Source organism: Procambarus clarkii, chromosome 43 (assembly GCF_040958095.1).
Source record: "Procambarus clarkii isolate CNS0578487 chromosome 43, FALCON_Pclarkii_2.0, whole genome shotgun sequence".
Classification (NCBI taxonomy): domain Eukaryota; kingdom Metazoa; phylum Arthropoda; class Malacostraca; order Decapoda; family Cambaridae; genus Procambarus; species Procambarus clarkii.
Window position 1 is genome coordinate 12,771,290 of NC_091192.1, and position 15,557 is coordinate 12,786,846.

Sequence of the window (15,557 nt, forward strand, 5' to 3'; positions counted from 1 at the left end):
TAGTGCTCCCCCTGTGACCACATAGTACTCCCCCTGTGACCACATAGTACTCCCCTGTGACCACATATTGCTTCCCTCTGACCACATATTGCTCCCCTGTGACCTCATAGTGCTCCCTGTGACCTCATAGTGCTCCCCTGTGACCACATATTGCTCCCCTGTGACCTCATAGTGCTCCCCTGTGACCACATATTGCTTCCCTCTGACCACATATTGCTCCCCTGTGACCACATAGTGCTCCCCTGTGACCTCAGAGTGCTCCCCTGTGACCTCATAGTGCTCCCCTGTGACCACATAGTGCTCCCCTGTGACCACATAGTGCTCCCCTGTGACCACATAGTGCTCCCCTGTGACCACATATTGTTCCCCTGTGACCACATATTGCTCCCCAGTGACCACATAGTGCTCCCCTGTGACCACATATTGCTCCCCTGTGACCTCATAGTGCTCCCATGTGACCACATAGTGCTCCCCTGTGACCACATATTGCTCCCCTGTGACCACATATTGCTCCCCTGTGACCACATAGTGCTCCTATGTGACCACATATTGCTCCCCTGTGACCACATATTGCTCCCCTGTGACCACATATTGCTCCCCTGTGACCACATAGTGCTCCCCTGTGACCACATAGTGCTCCCCTGTGACCACATAGTGCTCCCATGTGACCACATAGTGCTCCCCTGTGACCACATATTGCTCCCCTGTGACCACATATTGCTCCCCTGTGACCACATAGTGCTCCCGTGACCACATAGTGCTCCCCTGTGACCACATAGTGCTCCCCTGTGACCACATATTGCTCCCCCTGTGACCACATAGTGCTCCCCTGTGACCACATAGTGCTCCCCTGTTACCACATAGTGCTCCCCTGTGACCTCATAGTGCTCCCCTGTTACCACATAGTGCTCCCCTGTGACCTCATAGTGCTCCCCTGTGACCACATAGTGCTCCCCTGTGACGTCATAGTTCTCCCCTGTGACCTCATAGTTCTTCCCTGTGACCACATAGTGCTCCCCTGTTACCACATAGTGCTCCCCTGTGACCTCATAGTGCTCCCCTGTTACCACATAGTGCTCCCCTGTGACCTCATAGTGCTCCCCTGTGACCACATAGTGCTCCCCTGTGACGTCATAGTTCTCCCCTGTGACCTCATAGTTCTCCCCTGTGACCTCATAGTGCTCCCCTGTGACCACATAGTGCTCCCCCGTGACCACATATCCTCTGGGTTGCAGGAGGCGCCGGAGATGATAGCGGCGGGGCCCTTCGCCAGCTACGTGCCCGGGCGCCCGGACCTGCCCAAGGGCACCGACCCCAACAATATGATGGTGTTCGGCACCAAGACGAAGGACAAGACGCACTGGTTCATCTGCAAGAACCTGGATGAGGTCAAGTAGGTGGTGTGGCGGTGGTGTTGTGATGGTGGTTGTGGGGGTGTTGCTGGATGAGAGAGGGGGGGAGGGAGTTGTGGATGTGTGTGTGGATGTGTGTGTGTGTGTGTGTGTGTGTGTGTGTGTGTGTGTGTGTGTGTGTGTGTGTGTGTGTGTGTGTGTGTGTGTGTGTGTGTGTGTGTGTGTTTACTAGTTGTGTTTTTGCGGGGGGTTGAGCTTTGCTCTTTCGGCCCGCCTCTCAACTGTTTACTAACTACTTTTTTTTTTCCCCACACCACACACACACACACCCCAGGAAGCAGCCCGTGACAGCTGACTAACTCCCAGGTACCTATTTACTGCTAGGTAACAGGGGCACTTAGGGTGAAAGAAACTTTGCCCATTTGTTTCTTGTGTGTGTGTGTGTGTGTGTGTGTGTGTGTGTGTGTGTGTGTGTGTGTGTGTTTAATCACCTATTTGTGCCAGAAGGATCTGTGTGTTTTGCTATTGCACTCCGTCATTGCAACGACTGGCTCTAGTAATGTCTTCTAACCTATTTTTATCTATCACATTGTCTAGGCCATCTATTGTCCCTCCCTGGAGTGTATCCGACAACAGCCGTGTAATTGCCAGTTACCTATTTGGTGCTAGGTGAATAATGACATCAGATGAAAAGAAACGCTGCCCAAACGCTTCTGTCCTGCCACGGGAATCGAACAAGCATTCCTCGGTTGAAAGCCAACAGCTTAGCCAAGGGAATCGGTTAATCCTGGTTACGATTTTGAGTAAGCCAAGGCCAGCATGCCCATACCATTCACCTCAGGCCCCAGTTCTCAGGCTCTGAGAACTCTATATTCATCAATAATTTTGCCATAGCAACAAACAGTATGGCAGTCCCTGGCAACACTTAAACGCGCCAATCCGTAAAGGAGGCAACTGCAAAATACTATAAGTTGGTAGAACGAACGCGTTAGATTACAAAATACACTGAATCATGAAGTCAATATATCATATGGGCTCGGAGCAGGACGCTCCCGCCTCTCACAGTTGCTGGACCACTTTGATCTGACCTTAGATGCCATGGAACACAAGCACAACGCCGATGGCATCACTATATTCATGAAAGTTTGCGACGAATGTGACCGTCGTGTATGATACATAAAATGCCAGAGAAACGAAAACTTGCAAAATCGGGAGAAGGTCCTTTTACTTCCTCGCGAAACTCACTGAGAGATGTTAATAAAGTACAATCTGGAACCTCAATACTGAATGCTCAGTCGCCAAGAGTACTCCAGTACTCTTTCAGTACTCTTGCGTATTCTTATGTCCGCCATTGTCAAATAAAGACAAAACATTTCTTCCATATCATACTTTACAAATGTCACTAGAATATTGATGAGACTTGCAACGCAGAGGGCACCAAGGCAGTTAAAACTGGTGTCAACCAAAGCCTTCCACTGGAGCACAGAAAACCATTTTAAGTTCAGGGAACCCAAGTTCCAGCTCCTGTACTATGGACATTAAAATTGGAACAGCACTTTAAGACACAGGCCGCACTATACAGCAGTTGAATAACTAACAAAAACTGCAAGTGACTGTCAAAAACTTACATTTAAAGGACATGGTCAACTGCAAGGAAAATAATAGGCTGAAGAAGAATTAGCTTTCAAACAAGACTTGCTAAGTCACTGATGAGTTTTAAAGTCACTTCAACTCAATAGAGTCTAGAGGGAAAAATTGTTGCACATTAAACTTATCCATTTAAAACTGAGGGAATTTGCTGACACTGAGAATGTGTAGACAACATTCCCCACCCAAAGTGACTTTATAAAGACCCTAACTTACTGGGAATGCCCCTCCGTGGTGTTGCCTTGACGTGGTGAGGGGCTCACGTACACCTCCCTGGGACCGGTGAGGGTTGCCTTTGCCCCCTCTCCTGCCCCTTCTTTGGGTGGTGTACATGCAGAAGGGCACCACGTAGGGGGGCCTAGTGAGACATCGGACCGCCCGCTGGAGGGGTCGCCTTTGAGGGGCCGCCCTGAGTGGATGGTTGGGTGTCCAGTCTGGGGCGGTAGGGAGAATGGGGTCTTAGCACCAGTGTGGGAGAATGAACGATGTAGTAGGACTCTCCTGTTGAAAAGGGGGAGCACCGGGCCAGTGTGGTGCATCGTCCACTGGGAACAACGCACCCTTCCTGCACTGGCCCATGCTCAGCCTCCATGGCTGCCCTGGTAGGTGGTATCCATTGGTTCCAGGGCCCCAAACTTTTAAAACGACAGATGCATGGATGACGACACGACCTCTCTTACCCAGGCTCATGGGGTGGGCGACCAGGCCCTTGAGTAGGATTGTGCTGGAAGTCCAGGCTCTGTAGCCCCGCTACACTGGGCCCAGACCGGACTACTCCTCCCCACTCCCCTTCCTCCTCTGTGGTAGGGTCGAGCCCCAAGCCCTCAGTGGTGACCACCTCGTCCCCATGCACAGCTCCATCATTTAGATTCTACTTCTCCTGACGATTTTTCCCTCCATAGGCACCTTGTTGATTCAATAGATGCCTCTGTTACTTTCAACCCCACCCGTCTCGGTACACGTGTAGTTGCTGCTCCTTCTCAGGATGCAGCTACCCGCTTAGCCGCCCTATCCTGCATTGGCGAGACCCCTGTTCGGGTCTGCAAGAACGCTCGGTTAAATACCAGTGATGGCACTGTTCTCCTCCCGCACATTGTTACAACCGATGTTAGAAATCTAAAGGACTGCCACGAAGATATTAAGCCTATCCTTGAAGCCCAAGGCCATTCTGTCCTCCAGGTGGACACGTTTACTCGTACCCCTCGTGGTCGTCGCCGTCAGCCACTTCAGATTGTGAAAATTACCTTTGATGGTAGGACCCTTCTGCCCTCTGTCATTCTTGCTGGTGCCAGATGCTCCGTTCAGAAGTACATTCCATATCCTCGGCTCTGTAATAAGTGCTCGAAGTTTGGGTATGGTGCCCTCAGATGCTCCAGTACTGTCTCTCTCTCTCTCTCTCCAATGTGTGGGGGACGAAGGTCACTCTAGTCGGAGTGCACTTCTCCCCAGGCTCGCTGCCCCAATTGCGGTGAGGCCCACCCTACCTTCTCCCACGCATGTATACATTACAAACTTGAGGAAGCCGTCCTCAACCTGAAGCACCGGGAACATTTGTCTTTTCCTGAGAAGAGGCGCCAAGTTCACTGTCTCCACCCTTTCGCTGGCGTCTCTTATGCTCGCGTGTTGCTCTTCCTCTCCTCGTTTTTCCCACCTTTCTCAGTCTCACAACCGTTTCCAGGCCTTAAATCCGTACACGCCAACCGCCTTCTCCCCTGTTCCTTTACATTCTGTCCCGAAGGGCCCCCCCCCCTCCTGGTTCTCTGTCTGGGGTTTCGCTCCTTTCTACCCAGTCTGTCGTGTCTCCTGTGTCTTCTTTCTCATCTCCCTCTGATCCTCCTTCCCATCCTTCTCCTCCATCTCTTAGCTCTCCACGCCGCCTGTCTGTGCGGGCTGATGTCCATCACTCTCCCAGCGATCATCGTGATGTTTGCTCTCGTTCTTCTTCTCCTGTTGAGACGCTCGAGTCTGTTGCCCAGTATGTTGCTGCTGGAACATCCGTCTCTTTGTGTCAGAAGCAAAAGCCTGACTCGTCTCCTTCCTCCTTCCCGGCGGGTAAGAAGGCTTCGCTTTTTTCCTCGCCCCCTACCTCTGACTCTATCGCTCCATCCCCTCCCGTTTCTGTGGTCAAGCCCCCTGTTCCTGCTATGGAGGTGTCTTTGGCCCCTGCTTCCCTCTCAGTTGCTGCCTTTGCTGAGGTGTGCTCCCCGGTTTCTGCCCCTGCTGCCTCCTGCTGTCTTTGACCGCCCCCTCTCGGTTGTCTTCTCCTCCTCCTCCTCCAGACCCTACTCATCCGCCTCTGATCTGTCCTCGCGCTCCCTTCCTTCCATCCTTACTCAGTTACTCCATGCCTCCTAACCCTGACTTTGCTGACCCTGATTCTGATCCTGAACTCCTTTAATGTGCTGTGTTCCTTTTTAACCTTTGTTTCTTCATTGGTCTCTGTTGCTGTCGTTTCTCTTTTTTGTCGATGTCTATTCTTCAATGGAATATTCGTGGATATTATGCCAATTTCCATGAACTCCAACTTCTAGTTTCACAGTTTTTGTCCCTTTGTGTCTGTCTCCAGGAGCTGATGCTTGGTGCTCGTCCTGGTCGCTTCTATGGCTATTCCTCTCCACCCCCCACCCCCCACCCCCGCATTTGTTGGGGCTATAACTCTTCTGCTCTCTTAATTCGTTCTGATGCTCCCTTCGTCCCTTTACTTTTTCCATCGCCTTCCAATGTTCTGCTGCCGGTGTCTTTGTGCATAAAAGGTACACAGTTAGTTCCCTTTATCTCCCCCTAAATGTCCCGCTTTCTCTTCCCGATCTTAAACACCTACTGGACCAGAGCCTGTGCTCCTGCTGGGTGATTTCAATTATCGACAGACCCTCTTGGGTGATGTTCTGACAAACACCCGGGGTCGCCTTCTACAACCGTTCATCCTCTCTTCTTCCATGTCTCTTCTGAATTCTTTTGAGCCCACTCATTTGGACACTCGGACTCGCACCCTTTCCTGTCTTGATCTTTCTCTTTGCTCGTCGTCTCTATACTTGGATTTCACGTGGCAGGTTCTTGATGACCTCCATGGCAGTGACCATTTCCCCATCCTTGTTACCTTTTTCTGTTTTCACCCTCCCCATCTCCTTCCCTAGGTGGCAGTTTATAAATAGCTGACTGGCACCTATTTACCCTCCGTGCTACTCTCTCTGACCTCTCCATTCTGCCTCTCCCTCACACCCTTCTCCTTTTTCATGACACCGTCTTCAACGCTGCCCTCCACTCTATTCCTTGCTCTACCTCTCCGGGAACGTGGAAGTGCGTTTCCTGGTGGAATGTGGACTGTTCTCGGGTTGTCCACTGTAAGCGTGCAGCCTGGAAGAGACACCGCCGCTGGCAGACGGCCGATTCTTTTCTTTTGTTTCGGAAGGCAAGTGTGGTGGCCTGTAGGACCATCCATATAGCTAAACATGAGTGTTGGAAGTCTTATGTTTCTACATTACGTCTGAAACTTCTCTGCCGCAGATCTGGAAGAAGATCCACAAGATAGCGGGTAAGTTTGTTCCCAATGTCTTGCCGGTCCTTCACCTCCGTGGTACTCTTGAGGCAGACCCGTTGCAGGTCGCGACCGAACTGGATTACCACTTTTCACCCATTAGCTCTGATTCTCATCTTCCTCAATCTTTCCTTCTTCGTAAGCCTCTTCTTGAATCTAGTCCTTTAGATTTCTGCACCCATCTCAGACTTCCATATAATGATCCCTTCTCACTCTCTCTCTCTGAACTTCAGTCTGCCCTGACCCTCTGAGTCTGTATAATTGGGTCTGGGAGTCGTCGTCAGTCCCTGAGGACTAGCTCGATGCTATTGTCCTCTGTTAGGAAACCAGGGTCTCTTGGAACATCCCCTAAGGACTTCTGCCCTATTGCCCTCATGAGTTGTGCCTGCAAATTCTTTGAACGTATGGTTAACGTTCGTCTGATATGGTTCTTAGAACACTATCACCACCTCTTCCTTTCTCAATTTGGCTTTCACAAGTGCCGCAACACAACGGATGTCCTGGTGAACTTGGAGGTCTATATTCGTAATGCTTTTGGTGCGAAGACCTCCATTGTGGCCGTCCTTTTTGACCTGGAAAAGGCTTACGACACCACCTGGAGGTATCATATTCTGTCCCAACTTCATTCTTTTGACCTTCGTGGTAATCACCCTCTCTTCCTCCAAAGTTTCCTCTCTTGTCATTCCTTTCGAGTGAGGCTTGGTATCACTCTCTCTGCCCCTTTCAGGCAATATGAGGGTGTACCCCAAGGTAGCGTTCTGAGCACTACTCTTTTTCTAGTTGCCCTCAATGGTCTTCTTTCCTCCCTTCCTTCTGGCCTCTTCTTCGCTCTCTATGTCGACGATCTTACCCTTTGCTGTCGGGGTGAAGCCGCCTCTCCTTCAATGGCGGCTTCAACTTGCGACTGATGCCGTGTCATCTTGGGCCATCGATCATGGCTTCAAGTTCTCTATGTCTAAGACTTGTGCTATGACTTTTAATCGGAAGCATGTCGTTCTTCGTCCCTCTTTGTTGCTTTATGGTCATCCCCTTGTGCGTTGTGGGTTGCGCCTCAGCTCTGGTGCTTTTCACTCGACTCCAGCCCTCAGCTTGTATGTTGACACTGGCTTCCTATCTCTCCAGGACCGTCGTGATCGCTTCTGTCTTCGCTATTTTGCAGCATCCTTCCTCTCGCCTCTATCGTGCTTTGACTTTTACCCCTCCTGTAGTTTCTGTTCCTCTTCACCACCTCCCTCTTTGTCCGGTTATCCCGCTTGCAGGATTCTCTTTCGGTTCGTTTTTTCTAATATTTCTCTTCGTATCGTTCCTTCCTTACCCCGTGGAGAGTCTCCTTTCCAAAATTTTGTACATCCTTGACCCGCATCACTAAAACTTTTACCCCTCCTACAGTTCTGAAACGCTATTTCCTTGAACACTTTTCTTCACACTCCCGCTCAGTTTCCATTTTCACCGATGGGTCTAAGTCTGCGGACGGTGTAGGCTACTCTGTTGTTTTTCCTGACCACACTTATATGTGTCGCCTGCCTCCAGAGACTAGCATCTTCACAGCTGAACTTTGTGCTCTTCGTCCCCTGCTTTCTGGTTGTCAATCCTCCTTTGTGGTCGCAGTTGACTCTTGTAGTGCCCTCATGGCTCTAGGGTCCTTTAATCCAGTCCATCCAGTGGTCATCGAGATTCAACATTGGCTGTTTCTTATCTCCAGTAAATTTAAATCCGTGGAGTTTTGCTGGGTTCCCAGCCATATTGGTGTTTCTTTAAATGAGCATGCGGATGCTGCCACTAGAGAAGCTATCCGCTCTTGTCCCATCTCTCGTAAAGGTATTCCTAATTCCGACTTTTACCTGGTTATTTATTCCTCCATCCTTGCCCATTGGTAGAGTTGTTGGTCTTCTGTTGTTAGTAACAAACTGCATACTCTTAAGCGTAGTGTGTACCCCGTGGCCTTCCTCCTACCACCGTAACTGGCGGTGGGAAATGGCTTTAGCAAGGTTGTGTATTGGCCATACATGCTTAACTCATGGTCACTTAATGGAGCGCCGCCCTGCTCCTTATTGTCCAAATTGCATTGTTCCTCTTACAGTCGTGCATATCCTTGCTGAATGTCCTGACTTCCAGAACGAGCGTGTGTCTTGCTTTCCGACCGCCCCTCGCGGTCACTTGTCCCTCGATAGATTTCTTGGTGAATCGGATACTTTTGATATCGTCGATATCGTTGACTTTTAATAAATGCCTTATGTGTTTCTGTTCTCGTGTTGGCATCCTTGGTAATATTTAGCTCCCTCTAATTATTCCGCACTTTTGATGGTTCTACATAGTCTTTCCGGTTTGGTGCCTTCTTGTGATAATTTCTTACATACTGGGAATGCTTAAAAGATCTGAAACTGAACTCTGTGAGTGCAGGCGCGAGCTACATTATAATAATCTACACCTGGGAAATACTAAACGGACTGCTTCTAAAACGTAACACTGAAACATGTTCTTATGACAAGAGGAAGAATGTTACAATGTATAAGTGTCATTCAGTAAGTACAAAAATAAATAATTATATAAGACACCTAACATTACCAAGACGCTGTATATTACCACGGAACACCAAACATTACCCACGCTACTGAATATCACCACGGAACACCTAACATTACCCACCCTACTGTATATCACCACGGAACACCTAACATTACCCACCCTACTGTATATCACCACGGAACACCAAACATTACCCACGCTACTGTATATCACCACGGAACACCTAACATTACCCACCCTACTGTATATCACCACGGAACACCTAACATTACCCACGCTACTGTATATCACCACGGAACACCTAACATTACCCACCCTACTGTATATCACCACGGAACACCTAACATTACCCACGCTACTGTATATCACCACGGAACACCTAACATTACCCACCCTACTGTATATCACCACGGAACACCTAACATTACCCACGCTACTGTATATCACCACGGAACACCTAACATTACCCACCCTACTGTATATCACCACGGAACACCTAACATTACCCACCCTACTGTATATCACCACGGAACACCTAACATTACCCACCCTACTGTATATCATCACGGAACACCTAACATTACTTACGGTACTGTATATCACCACAGAACACCGCTAACGTATATAATTTCTGCTTCATTCAGCCAGTGGATGACGGCCATCAGCAACACAGTAAGTACGAGCGCTTCTCTTCCTCGTTTCTCTAACTTATGAACCTAAATAATATTGTTTCACTGTTGATTTTGTGGTTCCTGTTGCCACTGTATTGCCACTTATGCTTAGTTCGGGTTGATGTTTCCATCAGTAATACAATTGCTGTTTCTGGTGGTGATTTTTTGTTATAATTGTCATTGTGACTATTTTAATTTAGACAGTCATAATAACTATTTAATGACATAAATAAGTGCATGTTGGAGCCTACTCTGATTTTCTTGGTTACTTTGCTTATTTAGTGTTGGTGATCTTTAGAAGTAAGCCAGAGATATCTATTATGCCTGAGTTTTAGATATGCTAGTTGTAAAGGCTATATTTTGTAATTGTAAGAGGCTATCTACAGCCATTTCCATGTCTGCAGCTGCCGCCGCCGCCTGAGCTTCCCAAACTGACGCCAGAGGAACTGAAAAGTGAACTGCCACCCCCCTACAACCCCACACCCTCAGCCCCTCCCTCTCACCCTTACAGTAAGTGCAGCCAAGAGATTCTCCGATACTCTAGTCCTTGCCACCCTGTTATTACTCAGCTAAAGGCATACCGATGATGCAACTAATGTATCGAGAACATTAACAAACTGTGGGAAATACGAAGTTTGTGGGATAATAATGATCACAAACCTCATGTTAGGCAGTACGTACTGTATATTTTGGATCGACCTTGTTATGTTTGCGGGATAGTGATTCAATTCAATTTCTTTCTTTATTATGCACCCCATACCCATCCCGTGGGCGGTGGTGTAAAGGATTACAGAGGCACATAAACGGTTCAGAAACTGAACCCTCTAGTTCGTTTAGCTAAGCAAATAACAATCTTTTGACGCTAGTTACAAAATTATTAATGTTATATATACATGTACACATACTCATGCATACATGTACATATACATACGTATACATATATACATACACATACATATTTAATCACCCACACAAATACACACATCAATAATCTTTTGTGTCACAAGTGATTCCACAAGAGGCTCATAACAGTCACTATACAAGGCACTTAACATCTATGATGAGTCGCACAGTTACTAGTCTTGCTCCACACCCACCCAACTGGGCGGCAGCTTTAGTCATGTGCTCCACACCCACCCAACTGGGCGGCAGCTTTACAGTCATGTGCTGCATACCCACCCAACTGGGCGGCAGCTTTAGTCATGTGCTCCACACCCACCCAACTGGGCGGCAGCTTTACAGTCATGTGCTCCACACCCACCCAACTGGGCGGCAGCTTTACAGTCATGTGCATGCATTACTTACAGTAAGCAAATTTTGGATACTTCGCTAAGATTTCTGGCAGCACATCATTATGAATGAAGTACTTACACATTTCTTGGACACTATTGATGGTGTTATCTCTAAATGCCGCGATTTTTTCACATTCCATTATATAATGACAAAGTATGCGAATAGTTCTGCTGACAGAGTTTACATTTAGTCAAATCTACATCAGCAGATGTTACAAATTCCCAGAGGTACTTGTAGCCGAGCCTAAGCCTAGCAGTGGTAACATCTAGAAGTCTGCTAACCTTATTGGATGACCCATAGACGTGCGGTACCTCCTGCATAATAGAATGATGATAGATGGAGTAACTGGTGTGAATTTCACTTTGCCTCAAGTCTCCGAAATTTAGTTGATGTTCCCGGAATATTACTGCCCTCAGGCTGCTCAAAGGCAGTCCAAGTTGTTAATCAATTCCCTCTTTACGAGCAAAAGTCATAGCCAACTCTGGCCGTTCTTTGCTGTGAACAAGTGGCTCATATCCAAAATATAGTTGACAAACATTCAAAACTTTTGCCATAAATGGTTGGTTATTTATAATTCACTTATAAGTTTGCAGCGGTTTAACTTCATTATCCATTTATATAAGACAAAATGAATAATAATTGCCTATGACTAAACAAGGCAAATGTATGATGACCAGAAGGTCACACATCAGAAGATAGAGATACGACGACGTTTCGGTCCATTCTGGACCATTACCCCTCCGTGGTGCCTCCTTGTCGTGGTGAGGGGCTCACATACACCTCCCTGGGACCGGTGTGGGTTGCCTGTGCCCCCCCTCCTGCCCCCTCTTTGGGTGGTGTACGTGCTGAAGGGCACCATGTAGGGGCCTTGTGAGCCATCGGACCACCCGCTGGAGGGGTCGCCTGTCAGAGGCCGCCCTGAGTGGATGGTTGGGTGTCCAGGCTGGGGCGATAGGGGGACTGGGGTCTTAGCACCAGTGTGGGAGAATGAACGAAGTAGTAGGACTCCCCCTGTTGAAAAGGGGGAGCACCGCTGGGGACGACACACCCTACCTGCACTGGCCCGCGCTCGGCCTCCCTGGCTGCCCTGGTAGGTGGTATCCCTTGGTTCCAGGTCCCATCTCTTTTGTTTGGTTTGCTGTATGGATAACGACTTGCCTTCTATTACCCAGGCTCATGGGGTGGGCGACCAGGTCCCTGAGTCGGACCGTCCTGGAAGACCGGATTCTGTAGCCCCCGCTACAGGACCCGGTTTAGGCCCAGACCGGACTCTTCCTCCCTGCTCCCCTCCCTCCTCTGTGGTTGGGTCGAGCCCCCAGCCTGCTGTGGTGACTGTCTCGTCCCCTTGCACGGCTCCATCCCTTTTTGTGACTACTGCACCTTTCGACCCGTCTCTCTCTAAGGGTTCTCATCGCCGTCCCCGCCATGGCCGCTCTCGTATGCTCCCTTCCCATCCTACTTCGTTCCAAGCTTTGTTTGGTCCTGCTACATGGACTAAATACTTTGACCTCCTTCCTTTGGATTCAACTCCTCCTGATGATTTTTCCCTTCATAGACATCTTGTCGATTCCGTGGATGCCTCTGTCACCTTCAACCCCACTCGTCTTGGTACCTGTGTCGTTGCTGCTCCTTCTCAGGATGCGGCCACCCGCTTGGCCGCCTTATCCTGCCTTGGCGAGACCCCTATTCGGGTCTCGAAGAACGCCCGATTGAATGCCTGTGTTGGCACTGTCTCCCGCACCATGTTGCGACCGGTGTTAGGGATCTCAAGGACTGTCACGAGGATATCAAGCATATCCTCGAGGCCCAGGGTCATTCTGTACTCCAGGTGGATACATTTACTCGTCCCCCTCGTGGTCATCGCCGTCTGCCCCTTAGGGTTGTGAAGGTTACCTTTGATGGTAGGTCCCTTCCGCCCTCTGTCATTCTTGCTGGTGTCAGATGCTCCGTTCAGGAATATATTCCCTCTCCAGGAATATATATTAGTCATTTCTTTTGCTTCGGAAGGCGAGTGCGGTGGCCCATAGGACCATCCGTGCAGCTAAACGTGCTTGCTGGGCGTCTTATGTCTCCACCGTTACGTCCGAAACTCCTCTCCCACTGGTCTGGAAGCGTATCCGCAAGATTGCGGGTAAGTTCGTTCCCAATGTTTCGCCGGTCCTTCGCCTCCATGGTGCTCTTGTGGCGGACCCGTTGCAGGTTGCGACTGAACTGGGTTTCCATTTTTCCTCTGTTAGTTCTGGTTCTCATCTTCCCCAATCCTTCCTTCTTTGTAAGCCTCTTCTTGAATCTCATCCTTTAAATTTCTGTACTTATCTTCACCTTCCCTATAATGATCCCTTCTCTCTCTCTGAGCTTCAGTCTGCCCTAGCCCTTTGCGGTTCTACGGCAGCGGGCTCCGATGGCGTTCATTATGAAATGCTTCGCCATCTCCCTCCGTGCACGTCTCAGTATTTACTGAGTCTGTACAATCGGGTCTGGGAGTCGTCGTCGGTCCCTGAAGACTGGCTCGATGCTGTTGTCCTCCCTGTTCGGAAAACAGGGTCTCTCGGGTCATCCCCCAAAGACTTCCGCCCTATTGCCCTCACGAGTTGTGTCTGCAAGCTCTTTGAACGTATGGTTAACGTTCGTTTGATGTGGTTCTTAGGACACTATAACCACCTCTCTCCTTCTCAATTTGGTTTTCGCAAGTGCCGCAGCACAACGGATGTCCTGGTGAACTTGGAGGTCTATATTCGTACTGCTTTTGCTGCGAAGACCTCCGTTGTTGCCGTCCTTTTTGACCTGGAAAAGGCTTACGACACTACCTGGCGGTATCATATTCTGTCTCAACTTCATTCTTTTGGCCTTCGTGGGAACCTCCCTCTCTTCCTCCAGAGCTTCCTCTCTCGTCATTCCTTTCGTGTGCGGCTTGGTACTGCTCTCTCTGCCCCGTTTCGGTAGTATGAGGGTGTACCCCAGGGTAGTGTTCTGAGCACTACTCTTTTTCTAGTTGCCCTCAACGGTCTTCTTTCTTCTCTTCTTTCTGGCGTCTTCTCTGCTCTCTATGTTGATGATCTTACCCTTTGCTGTCGGGGTGATGATTCACCTCTCCTTCAACGGCGGCTTCAACTTGCGATTGATGCCGTGTCGTCTTGGGCCACTGATCATGGCTTCACGTTCTCTGCGTCTAAGACTTGTGCAATGACTTTTACTCGGAAGCATGTCGTTCTCCGTCCCTCTTTGTCGCTTTATGGTCATCCCATTGTGTACAGGGATTCCGCAAAGCTCTTGGGGTTAGTCTTTGACACTCGTTTGTCTTGGTCAGCCCATATCTCTTACCTCCGAGTTGAGTGCTCTAAGGCCCTTAACCTGCTTAAGGTTTTGTCCCATACTTCTTGGGGAGCGGATAGACGCACGCTCCTATCTTTGCACTCCTTTCTCGTCCTGTCTAAACTCGATTATGGTTGCCCTGCTTACTCTTCTGCTTCTCCTTCTACTCTTCGCCGTCTTGATGCTTTGCACCATACTGGGTTGCGTCTCAGCTCTGGTGCCTTTCGTTCGACTCCCACCCTCAGTTTGTATGTTGACACTGGCTTTCTCTCTCATCAGGACCGCCGTGATCGCTACTGTCTTCGCTATCTTGCACGGTCCTTACAGCATCCTTCCTCTCGCCTCTGTCGTGCTTTGACTTTTCCTCCTCCTGTAGCTCCTGTTCCTCTTCATCGTCTCCCACTTTCTGTCCGGTTATCTCGCTTGCAGGATTCTCTTTCTGTTCATATTTCTAATATTTCTCCTCATATTGTTCCTTCCTTGCCTCCGTGGAGAGTCCCCCTTCTCAAGTTTTGTACGTCCTTGACTTGTCTTACTAAAGCCTTTACCCCTCCTACAATTCTGAAAAGCCTCTTCCTTGAGCACTTTTCTTCGCACTCCCACTTTATTTCCATCTTTACCGATGGGTCTAAGTCTGCGGACGGTGTGGGCTACTCTGTTGTTTTTCCTGACCGTACTTATATGTGTCACCTCCCTTCGGAGGCTAGCGTCTTTACGGCGGAACTTTATGCTATTCTCTATGCTCTCCGTCTCTTGCTTTCTCATTCTCATTCCTCCTTTGTGGTTGTAGTTGACTCTCGTAGTGCCCTCATGGCTCTTGGGTCCTTTAATCCTGTCCACCCAGTGGTCATCGAGATTCAGCAATGGCTGTTTCTTATTTCTAGTAAATTTAAATCGGTAGAGTTTTGCTGGGTTCCCAGCCATATTGGTGTTTCTTTCAATGAGCGTGCGGATGCTGCCGCTAAGGACGTTATCCGTTCTTGTCCCATCTCCCGTAAAGGTCTTCCTTATTCCGACTTTTATCCTGTTATTCATTCCTCCATCCTTGCCCGTTGGCAGGGTTGTTGGCCCTCTGTGGTTAGTAACAAGCTGCGTACTCTCAAACGTAGTGTGTCCCCGTGGCCTTCCTCCTACCACCGTAACCGGCGGTGGGAAACTGCTTTGGCGCGGCTGCGGGTTGGCCATACTCGCTTAACCCACGGTCACTTAATGGAGCGCCGC

The 15,557-nt window shown here is 49.2% G+C and overlaps 1 protein-coding gene across 1 annotated transcript in view; it reads left to right on the top strand.

Annotated features, from left to right (window-relative positions):
* LOC138350001 (PE-PGRS family protein PE_PGRS30-like) overlaps positions 1-15,557 on the top strand; it is a 101,643-nt gene that overhangs the window by 71,814 nt on the left and 14,272 nt on the right. The window contains exons 4-6 of the mRNA XM_069300050.1: positions 1,236-1,393; positions 9,705-9,732; positions 10,136-10,241. Coding sequence (XP_069156151.1) covers positions 1,236-1,393; positions 9,705-9,732; positions 10,136-10,241 — 292 coding nt within the window. The remainder of the gene's footprint in view (positions 1-1,235; positions 1,394-9,704; positions 9,733-10,135; positions 10,242-15,557) is intronic.